This window comes from Chiloscyllium punctatum, chromosome 18 (genome assembly GCF_047496795.1).
Source record: "Chiloscyllium punctatum isolate Juve2018m chromosome 18, sChiPun1.3, whole genome shotgun sequence".
Taxonomy (NCBI): Eukaryota; Metazoa; Chordata; class Chondrichthyes; order Orectolobiformes; family Hemiscylliidae; genus Chiloscyllium; species Chiloscyllium punctatum.
Window position 1 is genome coordinate 69,127,180 of NC_092756.1, and position 18,274 is coordinate 69,145,453.

Genomic DNA, 18,274 nt, shown 5'->3' on the forward strand with positions numbered 1-18,274 from the left:
TCAGATTGATCTCTTTCCTCACTATCGCCCTGGGTCCCACCTCCCACCTTACTAGTTTAAATCCTCCCGAACAACTCTAGCAAACTTCCCCCTTCCAATTCAGGTGCAATCCGTCCTTCTTGTACAGGTCACTTCTACCCCTAAACAGCTTCCAATGATCCAAAAATGTGAATCCTTCTCCCATACACCAGCTCCTCAGCCATGCATTCATCTGCTCTATCCTCCTATTCCTGCCCTCACTAGCTCGTAGCACCGGGAGTAATCCAGATATTACTACTCTCGAGGACCTCCTTTTTAAATTCCTGCCTAACTCTCAGTAATCTCCCTTCAGAATCTCAACCTTTTCCTTTTTTATGTCGTTGGTTCCAATGTATACAAGGACCTCCTGTTGGCCCCTTTCCCTCTTGAGAACATTGTGCACCCTATCTGAGACACCCTTGATCCTGGCATCAAGACATGGAAGATATAGAATGTAGGGAAGTAGATGGTGACATCTTGAAAAATGTCCATATTACAGAGGAGGAAGTGCTGGATGTCTTGAAATGCACAAAAGTGGATAAATCCCCAGGACCTTATCAGGTGTACCCTTGAACTCTGTGGGAAGCTAGGGAAGTGATTGCTGGGCCTCTTGCTGAGATATTTGTATCATCGATAGTCACAGGTGAGGTGCCAGAAGACTTGGAGGTTGGCTAACGTGATGCCACTGTTTAAGAAGGGCGGTAAAGACAGGCCAGGGGACTACAGACTGGTGAGCCTGACCTCAGTGGTGGGCAAGTTGTTGGATGGAATCCTGAGGGACAGGATGTACATGTATTCAGAAAGTCAAGGACTGATCAGGGATAGTCAACACTGCTTTCTGCGTGAGAAATCATGGCTCACAAACTTGATTGAGTTTTTTGAAGAAGTAACAAAGAGGATTGAAGAGGGCAGAGCGTTAGATGTGATCTATACGGACTTCAGTAAGGTGTTTGACATGGTTCCCCATGGGAGACTGATTAGCAGGGTTAGATCTCACGGGATACAGGGAGAACTAGCCATTTGGATACAGAACTGGCTCAAATGTAGAAGACAGAGGGTGGTGGTGGAGGGTTGTTTTTTAGACTGGAGGCCTGTGACCAATGAGTGCCACAAGGATCGGTGCTGGGTCCACTATTTTTCATCATTTATATAAGTGATTTGGATGTGAGCATAAGATATATAGTTAGTAAGTTTGCAGGTGACACTAAAATTGGAGGTGTAGTGGACAGCGAAGAGGGTTACCTCAGATTACAACAGGATCTTGACCAGATGGGCCAATGGGCTGAGAAGTGGCAGATGGAGTTTAATTTAGATAAATGTGAGGTGCTGCATTTTGGGAAAGCAAATCTTAGCAGGACTTATACATTTAATGGTAAGGTCCTAGGGAGTGTTGTTGAACAAAGAGACCTTGGAATGCAGGTTCATAGCTCCTTGAAAGTGGAGTCGCAGGTAGATAGGATAGTGAAGAAGGCGTTTGGTATACTTTCCTTTATTGGTCAGAGTATTGAGTACAGGAGTTGGGAGGTTATGTTGCGGCTGTACAGGACATTGGTTAGGCCAGTGTTGGAATATTGCGTGCAATTCTGGTCTCCTTTCTATCCCATGTTGTGAAACTTGAAAGGGTTCAGAAAAGATTTTCAGGGATGTTGCCAGCTTTTGGAGGATTTGAACTATATGGAGAGGTTGAATAGGCTGGGGTTGTTTTCCCTGGAGCATTGGAGGTTCAGGGGGCGACCTCAGCGAGGTTAATAAAATCATGAGGGGCATGGATAGGATAAATAGACAAAGTCCTCCCTGGGGTCGGGGAGTCCAGAACTAGTGGTCCTAGGTTTAGGGTGAGAGGGGAAAGATATAAAAGAGACCTAAGGGGGAACGTTTTCATGCAGAGGGTGGTACGAGTATGGAATGAGCTGCCAGAGGAAGTGGTGGAAGCTGGTACAATTGCAACATTTAAAAGACATCTGGATGGGAATATGAATAGGAAGGGTTTGGAGGGATATGGCAGGTGGGATAGACTGAGTTGGGATATCTGATCACCATGGACAGGTTGGACCAAAGGGTCTGTTTCCACGCTATACATCTCTATGACTGTATATAAATACTGGGGCTACAACAGGAAGTCAGAGGCTAGGAATTGTGTGGCATATATCTTGCCTCCTGTTTCCCCAGAGCCTGTCCAGATTACCCATCCAGGAGTGTGAAGGAATATTCCTCACTTGCTTGGATGAGTGTAACTCCAACAACACTCAGGAAGCTTGATACCATCCAGGAGAAAGCAGCCTGATTTGAGTGGCACCCCTAGCCACCACCATTAACTGTTACCCTCTCTACTACTGATGCACTGTGGCATCAGTCTGTAGCAAAATGCATTTCAAGAACTCGGTGCTCCTCAGACAGCTCGTTCCACATTACAACTACTACTATCTAGAAGGACGTGGGAACACCACCTCTTGTAAGTTGCATTCCAACCCTCTGACCACTCTGATTTTGGAATTATGCTGCTGGGTCAACTCCTCCCCTAACAGCATTGAGAGTCTACCTACAGCAGATGGGCTGCAGCAGTTTCAGAAAGCAGCCCAGCTTAAATGTTGTCCTCGCCAGGGATCTCTGCACCCTGTGAATGAACAAAAACAAATTAGAGTAAGTCATTGCAGTTGCCAGGGTGTCAGCTGGAGTCTGTTGTTGGGGAGGGGAATTTGGGTGGGAACTGAAGACCATAGTCTTGGCAAACACTTAATTGCAGGAGATACCGGCACTTCCAAATTTAGATGTCAACAATCAATACCACAATAATAGTGCATGAGTGGGTTGTGTGGCTGAACTGTGTGTCACCAGTATATACTTGGAACATGACCATCATGAGAAGACCTCTCTTTGTCGAAGGTTTAGCTTGCCATTTAAATTACTTTTTCACAACTCTTCCTTCGACCATGTTTTCACTAGTGTCTGAACGTAGGAACTTCTGAAAAACTGAGGAGCTTTATTCCTGACACTGTTCTCATGAATGCTCCCTGTGTTTATCCAGCCTCATTGTGGTTTCGGTTTCGTTACCATACACAGATCCTGTAATGATGTGCTATATATCCAAGTCATTAATATGTTTCAAAGTGCAGTGGTCCTAACACTGCTGGCAAACTACCACTGAATAGTTTGCTTGTTTGTAAAACTGCCATTCACCACAACTCACTGCTGACTGCTCTCTGGCCAGTTTTGTCCAAATGCTGCTTCCATTCTTTTGTTCCCATGAGCTTTAATTTTGCTAATCAGTCAATTGTGTGGTATTTTGTTCTGTGCACATCAACACACAGCCTTCAAAAACTCATTCCATTAATTCAACAAGACCTCAGTGAAGTTAGTTGATTGGATTGGCCTTTATCAAACCCCAGTGATTTTCCTTAATTACTCCATATTTTTGTAAATGCCAGTTATTATGCGCCAGATTCCTGTTTTGTAAAATTTTCTTCCACCATTGATGTTGAGCCAGTTGCCCTGCAATAGCCAAGGTCATCTCACTTCCAATTTTAAACAGCACTTCTGTATCCAAGTACGATTGGAAGCTGTGGCCAGAGTCTCCACATTTTCCACGTTACTTCTCTTGGTAACCTAGGATACAGCCCATGCAGGTCAGCTGACTTTGCAACTTGGAGATCTGCATACCTTTTCAACACCACTCCCTCTTGACCTCGTTCCATTCTGTCCAGTATCATTACTGGCTCCTCCAGTATTGGCTGCATTGCTACATTGGCAACACCGTCTTGACTGGTGATGAATGCAAAGTCCTTAGCGCATCACCTGCACTCTGTGTCTTTACAGGAAGATTTTGTTTTTGTCCCTAATCAGCAGTGTATTTCCTCTGACTACAAAAGATATAAATGAGGGAGTTGAGTGCAGTTGTCACAGAGTGCAGCTGGAGCAGTGTTGTAAAGCGGAGAGCTTGGTGAGTAAGGGAGTTCAGTAAGGATGTAGGTGAGGTGGTTCTTCCTTTTTTGAACTTGAGAGTGAGCTGATTAGTACCTGACTCCTGGTGGACTTCATGTTTGGTTCAGAAGAAGTGACAAGTGATTTAGTTGGTTTTAATTTTCCAGAATTTCTTAGATTTGTTGAAGGTTCTGTTAAGAAAATAACAATTCGGAAGGGGAGACAGTGAGAAAGCCAAAAACGTCAGGCCAGGTGGCTTAATATCTGCCATAGGGAAGGTATCAGAATCTATTATTTCAGACACTACTGCAGGGCACATTATAACGTTTAGTGTGCTCGGGCAGAGTAAACATGGTTTTGTGAATAGGAAACAATGCCTCTTGGAGATCTAGCGATCTTGCGTTGTGGCGAAAAGGTGGTTGTACTACATTTGATTTGCAGAAGGTATTTGATAATGTGCCACATTAAAGATTAACGATGAAAATAAAGTTTAATGGTGTAAGGGGTAGCATATTGGAATAGATAAAAGGTTGGCTGTCTAACAGGAAACAGTGGACGTAAATGGGCACTTTTCTGGTTGACAAGAAGTAGTGAGCAGTTTGCCACATGGAACAATACTTTTACACTTTTTATAAGTGACTAGGATGAAAACACCAAATGCATGGGAGCTAAATTTGCTGATCACACCAAGATGGGCAAGTCAGTTGTGAACAGGGCATGAGGAATTTGCAAAGAAATCTAGGTAGGTGAAGTGAGTTGGGAAAACTCTGGCAAATGGAATATAATGAGGGAAAATTTGAAATCTTGGCAGGGAAAATTTAAAAAATAAGTAAATTATCTAAATGTAAGATTGCAGAGATTTGAAATGAGGCATCTGGGTGTCCTAATTCCTGAGTCACACAAGGATAATATGCAGAGGCAAAAAATAATTAGGGAAGCAAATAGAATGTTTTTGTTCATTGTGAAGTGAATTAAATACAAATGTTATGATTCAAATATACAGGGCATTGGTGACACTGCATGTAGAACACTGGATACAGTTTTGATCTTATTTAAGGATATAAATGCTTTTCATAGACACAGTCCTACAGCACGGATACATGGCCTTCGACCCAAAATGCTCCATGCTGACCAAAATGTCCGTCCACGCCCACACTAACCCTATTTCCCTGCACTTGGCCCATATCCTTCTAAACCTTTCCTATCCATGTAATTGGCCAAATGATTTTTAAATATTGTAAATGTACCCATTTGAGGCAGTTCAGGAAAGATTTACTGAACCAATATAAAAACAAAATGCTCAAGAAACTTTGCAGTTCTGGCAGCATCTGGAGAGGGTCAGAGGTAACATTTCACGTACAAAGTGACCCTTCCAAACAGTCATTTCAGACTTGAAATGTTAATTCTGTTTCTCTGTCCTGCGATGTTACCAGACCTACTGAATGTCTCTGCCACTTCACTTATATTTCAGAGTTCTACCACTTGCAGTATTTTTCCTTGACTCAACTAATACCTGAAAAGGGGAAGGGTTTGTCTCTGAGGAAAGTTTGGGACAGGTTGGCTTGTATTCACCGGAGCTTAAAAGAGTGAGAAGCAACTTGATTAAAAAGTACAAGACCTTGAGGTCAAATTTGAAAAGAGTGGGTTGTCTATTTAAGATATGAGCTTTGAGGTTTCTGCATTTTTGGAACCCCTCTTCAAAAGTGTGGTCGATGCAGTGTCCATGATCATTTTTAAAGCAAAAGTGAATTGATTTTTGATGTGTAAGGGGTGAACGTCATTGGGGGGATTTAGGCAGGAATGTGGAGTAATTAGATTAACCATGATGGAATAGGATGGTGGAGCAAGGCAGAGTGGCCTTTAAAAATAAAAGGCAGGGGCGGGGCATGGCACAATGGCTCGGTGGTTAGCACTGCTGCCTCACAGCGCCAGGGACCCAGGTTCAAATCCAGTCTTGCGTGACTGTCTGTGTGAAGTTTGCATGTTCTCCCTGTCTCTGTGGGTTTCAGGCCGGGTGCTGTAGTTTCCTTCCATGGTCCAAACATATACAGTATAGATGGATTGCCATACTAAATTGCCCCGTAGTGTGCAGCCTAGGCTATGATATATCCAGGGTTATGGGAATAGAGGCTGAATCTGAGAGGGACACTCTTCAAAGGGTCGCTGCAGATTTGATCGGCCAAATGGCTTTTATCTGCCCTATAGGGATTCATTGATTATATGACTTGCTTTGTACGCAGATTTTAACTTTGTTATAAATGATATGTTTAGAGCTGGTATATTGATTGATTACTTCCAAAATCCTCCTTCAGCAATGATTGATTGGGAGATCAGATTCATACTTCTCAACATTTTCAACTTGGGCTTCACAGTGAAATCAGAGACTTTGGGTATTCTGTTCTGCATTTCCTATTAACAAATGGCTAGAGAAGGGCTATACAGTCTTTACTCAGACACTATTCTCAAAGGAGTCATCTGGTGATATTCAAAGATTGCAAACTTCTTTTAGGAAGAGTTTAATTATCACAAGTGTAGATGTAAATAAATCTAACTTACGTAGTTTTATCCTTAACATAAATCCTGGGATAAGCAGCTTTTGTCTCCTAAATGTATATTTAGAATCTCTCCTGTCAGCCTATTCCATCTGGAAGTCCAGATTCCCTCCCTTTGTTGGATCTCCTCCAGCACAGACCTGCATGTGGCAAACGTATCGGCAGCTGGTCCTGGGACCTTGGCACAAAGGGTAGATGTTTGATATATCACCTGTTCTGGCTCTTTAAAACAAACCATTTGGTCCCAACTCCTGACCAAAGCCTACCTGTTGAGTTATCCTTTGGAAGCTGCTACTGAATCTGAATCCATGACCCTTGCAGGTCATGAGTTTCAACATGCTCTGTGAAAACAGTTCTCATTTTCCCTTTTCCAATTGTTTTAAATTAGTGTGATGGCTAATCATCAACCCTCTCGATGGAATCTATTTCTCCCCCACTCTCTCTGGGATTGTCGTCTGATACCTACACAACAAAGTGGAAATTTGCCCAGGTGTGTCCTGTCCACAAGCAGCAAGACCAGCTCAATTCAACCAATTGTTGCTCCATCTGCCTACTCTCAGCTACTAACAAGTTCGTCGACTGTGCTTTTAAGCAGCACTAACTCTGCAATACTTTGCTAATCAATCTGCCAGGGCTACTTGGCTCCTGACTTCACCACAGCCTTGGTCCTTATGTGGAGAGAGAGCTGAACTCCAGAGGTGAGGTGAGAGTGACTCCCTTTAGTATCAAGGCCACATTTAACACTGACATCAAGGAGCCCCAATAAAGTTGGAGTCAATGGGAATTAGGAGGAAAATGCTCCTCCATTTGGAGTCATTCCTGGCACAAAACAGGATGGTTATAGATATTGGAGGTCAGTCACCTCCGTTCCAAGACAGGTCTGCACGGATTCCACAGCGAGCGTTTTCTAATCAATCCATTCCGATGTGAGCACACACCTCTGCAGCAGGTGGGACTTGAACATAGGGCTGCTGGCTTAGAGGTAGGGGCACTACCACTGCAAAACAACCCTTATTTTCACAAGGTAGTGACTTAGGCCCAACCATCTTCATCCCTCCCCAATACCATCCATCACTGTCGAATTGCCCCAACACTGATTCCCCTCAGATTCCGCAAAAACAGCTCCAGTTGTTCATAACTCATTTCTGTCCAAATGTAACTCTGGTCCAGCCAATATTAAAACCAGTTCTTGACCCTTCTCACTCTGGGGTTGTTTAATGCCACTTATTGTCGAAGGAAAAAAACATTAGTCAGATGATATTATTCTAGTTTCTCACTCAAACAGTGCATTTATTACTTTCATTGCAAGGGACTCAACTTTAAAGGGACAACAGTCATCTTTGCTCAGAGTCTGCCCTTTAGCAGTTACAATCATATTTAATACACAAATCCATGTCAATCATGTATCGCTTTCCTCTTATTAACCTTCTTATTGATGGTCAAGCCTTGATACCATAAAAGACCAATCACTTTATGCTTTGGGTGCATGGCATTTAGCATTAGATCATTTACTTCAAACTACAGCACAGGTTGAATGTGGTTTAGTTTCCTGTTGTCTTGCTGAATTGGGACAAGTTATAGTAAGTTAGCTTAGCTCATGTATATGCTGGACTACATGTTTTATGCTTAAGTGGAAGCAGGTCTGATTAACCCCACGTGTGTTTAGCTGCACATTTACTGTCCCCACTCTCAAATAACTTAGGGGACCTACTTTTATATGCTGGCCCCATTTTTAAGTCCTCCACAACACTCTATTGAAACCACCAGCTGATTTCAATGTACTTTCTCTCTCCAGTGAGGATGAATGCTACCTCTACGGCGTCTTCAATGGATACGATGGGAGTCGAGTCTCAAAGTTTGTAACGCAGAGGTTGACAGCAGAGCTGTTGCTGGGACAGCTGACTCTCAGTCACAATGATGCTGACATCCGCAAGGTGCTATTGCAGGTATTGAACCACGTCAGAATATCACAGCAGTCTGGGCAAGGAGGCAAAGCCACTCAATCATAGACTTTAGATCAAACCAGTGACAGGCTGGTGGAAAGTGGGTTTAAATTGAAACTTGTGGGCAGGAGGTTTGAAGTTTACATTAAACCTGGTCACAATTGGGTTGATAATTGAGCCTGATCAGCTAAGTGTTTGAAGTTTAAGATTATAAAACTTCTAAATCTTAATCTGCTTTTGTATTGTATCTCTCAAATAGAGAGTTAAGATGAGGGTGTTTTTATAAGTTTATACTGTGATCTGTCTGTCCTTTGATTGACTTTTAATATTAAGAATTGATATTAAGTTCTCCTAGAGCAGTGTTTTTGAACAGTAACGCTGCATTTTGAGCAAAGTGTGTTGCGTTTGTTTTTTTGGTAACTTCTGAGTCTGTAGATTGTTAAAAGGGCAGAAATTGCTTTTCCTGTCTGATGTGGGAGATCGGGGAGAATTTGAATGTCCCCGAAGTGTGTTTGTTTGCCACTTGGATCAGTTGGAGCAGCAGTTAGAGGCCATGAGGAGTTTACAAGAGCAAAGGGGTGTGACGGATGGCAGTTTAAGGATAGTGGAGGAACCGCAGATACAGTCAGGGAAATGATTGACCACTAGGAATGGTAGGAGAAGTAGGTAGTTCAGGAGATTCCTGTGGTTATTCCCATCTGAAGCAGGAATGTTGTTTCCGATACCGTAGAGTGGATGCCCTCTCAGGATTAGATTAGATTACTTAGTGTGGAAACAGGCCCTTCGGCCCAACAAGTCCACACCGCCCCGCCGAAGCGCAACCCACCCAGACCCCTACATTTACCCCTTACCTAACACTACGGACAATTTAGCATGGCCAATTCACCTGACCTGCACATCTTTGGACTGTGGGAGGAAACCGGAGCACCCGGAGGAAACCCACGCAGACACGGGGAGAATGTGCAAACTCCACATAGTCAGTCGCCTGAGGCGGGAATTAAACCCGGGTCTCTGGCGCTGTGAGGCAGCAGTGCTAACCACTGTGCCACCGTGCCACCCACAATCTAATCTAATCTAATCTAATCTAATCAGGAGCATAGAACTGAGTCAGGTTTCTGTACTGTGATTGGCTCCACTGTAACGAGGAATACATTAGGTTCCAAGCAATTGATCGTAATAGCAGACTTTCTAGTTTGGGGCCCAGACTGAAGTTTCTGCATCTGTCAATGAGACATCTCTCTCTCTCTATGACATCAGGATGGTGTGTTGCCTCCCTGGTGCCAGGGTCAGGGATGTCTTGGAGAGGGTACAGAATATTCTGAACTGGGAGAGTGGCCAGCAGGAGGTGGTTATATACATTGGTACAAATGACATAGGTAAGAAAAGGAATGAAGTTTGGCAGTGACAATACAGGAAATTAGGCAGGAGGTTAAAAAGTAGGCCATCGCGGGTAGTAACATCTGGACTACTACTGGTGCCACAGGCTAGAGAGTGGGAATAGGAGGGCAGAGTAGTTGAATGCTTGGCTGAGGAACTGGTGCAGGGGACAAAGATTCACATCTTTTGGACCATTGGGATTTCTTCAAGAGTGGACATGAACTGCATAAAAGACAGGTTCCACCCGAATTGGAAGGGGCCCAATTTCCTTGTGGGGAAATTTGTTAGTATTACTCTGAAAGTTTTATACATGTTGCGGGGGGGAGGAGGAGGGGAAGCAATAGTCAGAAAAGGCGGAGGCTGTTAATGTAGCTAAGGGAAGCAAGTCTAACAGTCAAGGCAGACAAGAGCTTGGCAGAGATCAAAGTAAGATTGATATATTAAACTGCATGTACTTCAATACAAGAGACCTGACATGTAAGGCAAATGAACTTAGGGCATGGTTTTGGAAGATAGGACTGGGATATCATACCTGTTACAGAAACACGGCTGAGGGAGGGACAGGAATGGCGCTTAATGTTCTGGGGTACAGACCCTATAGAAGGATAGAGAGGAGGAGGGAAGTAGCATTTGTGGGTAGGGAGAACATAACGGCTGGAAATAGGGGGGATATTTCTGGGATCATCCAGTGAAGTCATTTGGGTGGAACTGAGAAATAAAGAAGGGATTATTGCCTTGTTGGAATTGTATTGTAGTCTTCAAATAAGCAGCGGGAAATTGAAAATCAAATATGTAAGGAGATCTCCGATATCTGAGTTGAAATGGTAAGGGATTTTAACTTTCCAAACAGACTGGATCTGTCCGTGTTAAGGGTTTGGCTAGGAAGGAACTTAAGTCTATACAAGAAAATTTTTATATTCAATATGTGAACGTATGTACTAGAAAATGAGCAATACTTGACCTTTTATTGGGGAAATAAGGCAGGGCAAGTGACCGAGGTGTCAGTGAGGGAGCACTTTGGAGCAAGTGATCATAATTCAATTAATATTAAAATAGTTATGGGAAAAAGATAGAACTGATCAAAACGTTCAAGTTCTAAATTGGACAAAAGCCAGTTTTAATGGTATTAGGCAGGAACTTTCAAGTGTTGCTTGAGAAGATATTTGCAGGTAAAGGGATGGCTGGGAAGTGGGAGGCCTTTAAGAACGAGATAGCAAGAGTTCAGAGAGAGAGTATGTTCCTGTTAGTGTGAAGGGCGAGGCTGGTAGGTGCAGGGAATGCTGCATGATGCGAGAAGTTTAGGCTCTGATCAAGAAACAAAGGCATTTATCAGGTGTACACAGCAGGGATCAAGTGAATTCCTGGAAGAGTATAAGGGCAGTAAGAATGTACTTGAGGGAACATAGGAGGGCAAAAAGGATCAGGAGATATCTTTGGCAAATTGAGTTAAGGAGAATCCCAAGAGATTCTATAAATTCGTTAAAGGCAAAAGAGTAACAGAGAGTAGGACCCCTTAAAGATGAACAAGGACCATCAGTGTGTGGAACCACAGGAGTTGGGTGAGGTACTAAACAAGTATTTTGTGCCATTATTTACTGAGAGAAGGACATGGAAGCTAGAGAACTTGGGGAAATAGTGATATCTTGAAATGTATCCATATTACAGAAGAGGAGTTGCTGGAGGTCTTAAAATGCGTAAAGGTCGATAAATCCCCACGACCTGATCAGGTATTTCCCAGATCTTTGTGGGAAGCTAGGGAAGAGATTGCTGGGCCCCTTGCCGAGTTATTTGTTCTGTGGATAGCTACGGGTGAGGTGCCAGAAGACTGGAGGTTGGCACATGTGCCATAATTTAAGAAAAAGTGTAAGGAAAAGCCGGGAGCTATAGACCGGTGAACCTTACGTCAGTGGTGGAAAAGTTGTTGGGGGTATTCTAAGGGGCAGGATTTACATGCATTTGGAAAGACAAGGACTGATTAGGGATAGTCAGCATGGATTTATGCATGGGAAATAGTGTCTTACAACTAGATTGAGTTCTTGAGGAAGCAAGAAGATTGTTGAAGATAGACTAGTAAACGTCTCTATGGGCTTCTGTTACAAAGTCGAAACAGTGTACGTTCACTTTAAGATATAAAGTGTTTTCTGAAATTTTAAAGTAAATTTAAAGTCAGCTGTAGCTGCAGAACAGCGAAGAGACAGGCTGTTCAAAAATAGATACATGTAACAATGGGCTGTTGCATGGGTACCTGAGGTTTGGTTGTTGTTTTGACAAGTCAAATTTAATCAATTAATTTAAATTTTGCCCAGAAAAATAAACCCAATTGAGTTTGAATTTACTGTATTGATAACCTTGGACCAATGAGAGGGTATGATGTTGGGTATAAAACTAGGGCATTTTGAAAATTTGGTTAGCAACTTCCACCGAACAGCAGAGCTAACTGCCCATCTAACATCTCGCTGTCAAAGAAATAAGGCAGCACTCTTTATCAAAGCAGCTTCCTATAAAAGCAGCAAAAAGAAAGGAGATCAGCAAATGGAAGATTGAAAACAGTGGAGAAGACAGAGACTGTATGGGCTTGAGATGAAGTTATGTAGTGTTTAATAATTGTGTTATTGGAGCAGCATTTTTACAGAGTTGGGGTCAGACAGGAATTAGTTAAGAAAAAGAGGGTTCAGTTTGTTAATAATTTTGTTTAGTGTTCACTAATAGAGTTAGAAAAATAACAATTTATTTTTCTTTAAATACTGGAAATTAGGAGTTCTTTTTCACTCCCTCACACTTTTTTAACAGATTATGAGGCGAGCTTTTCTGGGTGTTTGGTTCAGCCTCTGCATTGTAACACTTCAGTAAAGCATTCAACGAGGTTCGAGATGGTAGACTGGTTAGTAAGGTTACATCCTATAGGATCCACAGGGAGCTAGCCAACTGGATACAAAATTAGCTGGACAGTAGAAGCCAGAGGGTGGTGATGGAGAGATGGTTTTTGGACTGGAGACCTGTCACCAGTGATGTGCCGTAAGAATCAGTGCTGGATCGTCATTTATATAAATGCTTTGGATTTGAATATAGGAGGTATGGTTAGTAAGTTTGCAGATGACACCAAAATTGGTAGGGGAGTGGACAGCAAAGATGGTTATCTCACAGAACAATGGGACCTTGATCAGATGGGCTGAGAAGTGGCAGATGGAGTTTAATTTAGATAAGTGTGAGGTATTGCATTTTGGAAAGGCAAATCAGGTCAGGACTTATACAGTAAATGGCCCTGGGCTCCGTTGCCAAACAAATTGATCTAGGGATACAGGTGCATAGTTCCTTAAAAATGGAGTCACACGTAGGCAGGGTAGTGAACAAGGCATTTGGCACACTTGGTTTCATTGGTCAGTGCATGGAGTATAGGAGTTGGGATGTCATATCGTGATTGTACAGGACATTGGTGAGGCCACCTTTGGAATATTGAGTAAATTCTGGTCACCCTTCTATAGGAGGGATGTTAAACTTGAGAGGGTGCAGAAAACATTTACAAGGATGTTGTAGGGACTGGTGGGTTTGAACAATAGGAAGAGGCTGAATGGGCTGGAGTTTTTTTTTCCTTGGAGAATCAGAGACTGAGAGGGTTTATAAAATCATGAGATGCATAGATAAGGTGGGAGGGTCCAAAACTAGAGGACTTGGGTTTAAGGTGAAAGGGAAAAAATATAAAGAGGACCTGAGGCAGTAACGTTTTCATGCAAAGGGTAATGCTAGTGACCAAAGGAAGTAGTGAAGGAGAGTACAATTACAGCATTTAAAAGGCATCTGGATGGGTCAGTGAATAAGGAATATTTAGAGGGATATAGGCCAAATTCTGATAAATGGGACTAGGTCAGATTGGGATATCTGCTCAGCATGAATGAATTGGACTGAAGGGTTTGTTTCCGTACTGTATGACTCTATGATTCTATGTATGGAAATGTCATAAACAGCAAAGAAAAAAATAAACAGAATCACTGAATTGATACAGCGAAGGAGGGAGTCATTCAGCCCATTTTATCTGCTGCAGTTTTCCGAGTGAGCATCATGACCAAGTGCCATTCCTCTACCTTTTCCCAGTAACCCTGCACATTGCTTCTATTCAAATAACCATCTAAAGTCCTCTTGCATGCCTTTTACCTGCCTCCACCACTGTGTCAGGCATTACATTCCTGATCCTCGCTACTCATGTGTGGAAGAGGTATCTTTAAATTGCATTGCATTTGTTTTTGCAAATTATCTTGTTTGTATCCTCTCATTCTTGGTACTTTTATGAAGGAGGACAGGTTTCCCCCCATTAACTCCATTCAGACCCCACGATTTTGCAAATGTCTATCAAATGCTGCCCAGATCTGCTGAGTTTCTCCAGCACGTTGATTTTATTTCAGATTTCCGCCATCTGCAGCATTCTGCTTTTATTCACTGTTGTTTAATCCTAGGCTACTCTGATTTATTAACTATTCTCCACCATCCTGCCATATTTAGTGACTTGTGCACACATACACCCAGGTTTCTCTGCTGCTATACAGTTGAGCCTATTATTTTATGCTATTTCTCCATGTTGTTTGGAGTACAATGAGTACATTTCTCTACATTATTACCTACAACTTATCTGCCCACTCCCAAACTTGTCAGTGTCCTTTGAAGTTAAATACTTCCCTCACAGTTTAGAGTGGTTCCAAGTTCTGTATTGTCCTCAAAGTTTGAAGTTGAACCCTGTGCACCAAGATCTAGATCAGTAATATACATCAAGAAAATCAAGGTGCCAACACCAGCCTCTGGGGAGCTCCACTACAAACTATTGATTAGATTCCCTACAGTGTAGAATCAGGCCCTCGGCCCGACAGGTCCACACCAACCCTCCGAAGAGTAACCCACCTAACACTGGGCAAACCGGAGCACCTGGAGGAAATCCACGCAGACACAGGGAGAACATGCAAACTCCACACACACAGTCGCCACAGGCTGGAATTGAACCTGGGACCCTGGAGCTATGAGACAGTACTGCACCACTGTGCCACCTCATTCTTCTCCAGCATGAAAAAATTCCTTCACCATTACTCTGTTTCATATCAGTCAGCCAATTTTGTGTCTGCTTCACTACTGTCCCTTTTATTCCATGAGCGATAATTTCACTCAAGTCTATTGTGTAGCACTGTATCAAACATCTTCTCAAAATCCGTTTCCATGACATCAACAGCATTATTTTCATCAACCCTCTCTTGTACCTCATTAAAGAACTCCAAGTTTGTTAAACATATTTTTCTTAACAAATCCTTGATGGTTTTCCTTGATTAATGCATATTTGTTATTTTGTCTTTCTATTATTTCTAGAAGTTGCCCCACACTGAAGTTAAACTGATTAGTCTGTAATTGTTGGGCTCATCCTTGCACACATTTTGAACAAAGATAACATTTTCACAATTCTCCAGTCGTCCGGTACCACTATCTGATTTGAAGGAAAACTTCTGTTTTCCCTTCCTTCAGTACAATTGGGTGTGTTTCATTCAGTCCCAGTTCAGTATTAATGAGAGGTTCAGGCAGCCTATCCAACATCAGGGGAACAGAGGTAAAGTGAGCAGTGATATGCTCGATGAGATTTAGTTTGGTACTAATATTGAGAAACAAAACCTCAATTTATGGATAATTCTAAGCATCGCACTTTCAGATTACATTGTTCACCATTTGGTTAGCTTTTTTGATTTCAGATTTTTAGTGAATTCAAATTTCACCATCTGCCAGAGTTGGATTCAAACCATGTTCTCAGATTATGGATTACACTCGACTGATGTAGTGTAATTCCCCGAAGTAATTGTTCTATAGTAAGGTGATGAAGTTCTGGAAGTATATTTGGGGCTTCAGTGTGAGGCATTATGGTCTGGAATAGGAACCTGCATATTAATTAGGTACAGGACTAGACCCCTTGAGTTTGCTCCACCATTCAATAAGATGATGACAAATGTGATTGCTCCCTATTCCTGTCTGCCTTTGATAATCTTTCACTTACCAAGACTCTATCCACCTCAGCCTTAAAAGAAATCAAAGTCTCTGCTTTTAAGGACAAATTTATCAAAAAATCCTCTGGGGTAAAATGTTCTTATCTAAAATGAGTGATCACTTATTTTAAAACAGTTCTAGATTCTCTCATAAGAGGAAATATCCTTTCTGTATCCATCCTGTCAAGCCCTGTTGGGTCTTACATGTCTCAATCAACTTACCATTTAATCTTCTAGAGTCCAGGGATATAGGTCTAGCCTGTCCAGCTTTTCCTCACCAGGTAAGCAACCTATTGAAGGTATTAGTCTGATAAATCTTCACTGGATTGCTTTCAATGTATTTACATTCTTTGTAGATAAGGAGATCTATATTGTGTAAAGTTTTCTAGATATGATCTCAATGGCGTCCCATATAACTAACACAAAACTTCACTACTCATGTTCTGCTTTCTTTGCAATAAATAATAACGTTCTGTTCGCTTTCCGACTCATTTGCTGTACCTGATACAAACCTTGCGATTCATACACAAGGTCACCTAGATCCCTCTGCAATTCGGGGCTCTGCAATCTCTCACTCTTCACAGTGAACGTGCTTTTTATTTTTCTTGCTGAAATGGACAATTCCATATTGTACTGCATTTTTCAGACCCTTGCCCACTCACTTAATCTATGTATAATCCCTTTGTCGGCTCCTCATGTCCTCTTTCCAACTCACTTTCCTACTTATCTTTGCGCCTTCAGCAAATTTCAGTGCTGTACCTTTGGTCCCTTCACCTTGTGCTCTTGAGAGGGAGGAAGCTGATTCAATAGTTACTTTCCATGGGAAATTGAATATTTACTTCAATGGAAGATGTTTGCAGCAGTGGGCAACTAACTTGCTAAAGAACTGCACACAATGGGTACAGTGGTCTCTGCTATGCTTCCATGGTCACAATGTTTACCATCAGTTGAGTCAAAGAGTCGATATAAAACTCCATAAAACACTGCTAGGACAAGGGCAGCATGGGGTTAGATACAGAGTAAAGCAGCCTCTACTCTTTTTTAAACTGAGATCAAAGCTCGCTGCACACTGCACCCATCAAACACTTCCAGCATAGGGACAGCATGGAATTAGATACCAAGTAAATCTAACTGTACAGCTTCCCCATCCAACACTCCCATGACCAATCCAGCCTGGGTATAGATACTGAGTAAAACTACTCCTACACTGTCCCCATCAAACATTTCCAGTACAGAGACCACATTGGGTTTAAGATACGGAGTAAAGCTCCAACAACACCATCCACAGCAAACACTCCTAGTGCAGGTACAGGGCAGTTACATGGAGAGTAAAACTCTCTCAACACTGTCCCTATCAAAGACTTTCAGGAGCGGCTCAGCACAGGATTATATTTAGAGTCTACTTACTTACTTATATGGAGGATAGTGGGTTAGTGTAGGTTAGGTGGGCTTTGATCGGCGCAACATCGAGGGCCAAAGGGCCTGTACTGCGCTGTATTCTTCTATGTTCTATGTTCTATCAAATGAAAGTAAAGCTCCTTCAACACTCACTCCCAACAAACACCCCTAGGACAGGTACAACACTGGGTTAGATACAGCGCTTCCCATCATACGTTCCCAGGGTAGGTATGGCATGAAGTTAGAGACTGAATCAAGCTCACTTTGATTGAATGTGCCAAAGTGTAGTGCTGGCTGGGATAGGTGCCAGGGTATGCCCGCTGTGCTTTTTCCTCACTTGACTGTTCCTTACTGAATTGACATTAGGTTTGTTTAAAAGACCTTGTTCACGTTGGTCTCTGATCCTGAGGTATGAATGGCTACGTAATCTGAGACATGTTTCTTCTTCACAGGCATTTGACGTGGTGGAACGCAGTTTCTTTGAATCAATTGATGATTCTCTGGCAGAAAAGGCCAACTTGCTGTCTCAACTTCCCGAGGTAAATCTAACTGTAGCTTGAATTGATGAATCCATCTATATAATGTTTATACATGGGTTTGTAGGGCCGCATAGTCTATTCACACGAACTTGCAGCATACAGTATGTTATCATCATGATCTTAGGATTGTTCCAATACCCTAAGGCTCGGGCTGAGAATCAAATTGCTCTTCCTTGCATATTTATAGCAATTGGACCGCGGATCAGCTCTTTCAATCCCTCTACTGTTCCTGATTCTCCCCATTATAAAGTGTCTGCTTAGGGCACACATTCCTTTCAGCTAAACATTGGGAAAACCAAATCCAATGTCTTTGCTCCCTGATCACCAATTCAATCTCACTGTTTGAGGCTGAACTAGATTCCTTTAGTTCTGATCTCTTACCCATCCGCAGTGTTAATCGCTCCATTGACAGCTGTGCCTTCAATCTGAAACAGCCTTAAGCTCTTGAGTTTTCATCGTCAACCATTTGCTTCCCTGTCCTGACTAGGGGAAGAGTTTATTATGCCAGAAACCCCAAGAAAATC

At 42.4% G+C, this 18,274-nt stretch overlaps 1 protein-coding gene across 1 annotated transcript in view; it reads left to right on the forward strand.

Moving 5' to 3' along the window:
• Positions 1 to 18,274, forward strand: part of tab1 (TGF-beta activated kinase 1/MAP3K7 binding protein 1) — a 49,985-nt gene that overhangs the window by 3,594 nt on the left and 28,117 nt on the right. Inside the window, exons 3-4 of the mRNA XM_072588409.1 lie at positions 8,284 to 8,434; positions 17,664 to 17,750. Coding sequence (XP_072444510.1) covers positions 8,284 to 8,434; positions 17,664 to 17,750 — 238 coding nt within the window. The remainder of the gene's footprint in view (positions 1 to 8,283; positions 8,435 to 17,663; positions 17,751 to 18,274) is intronic.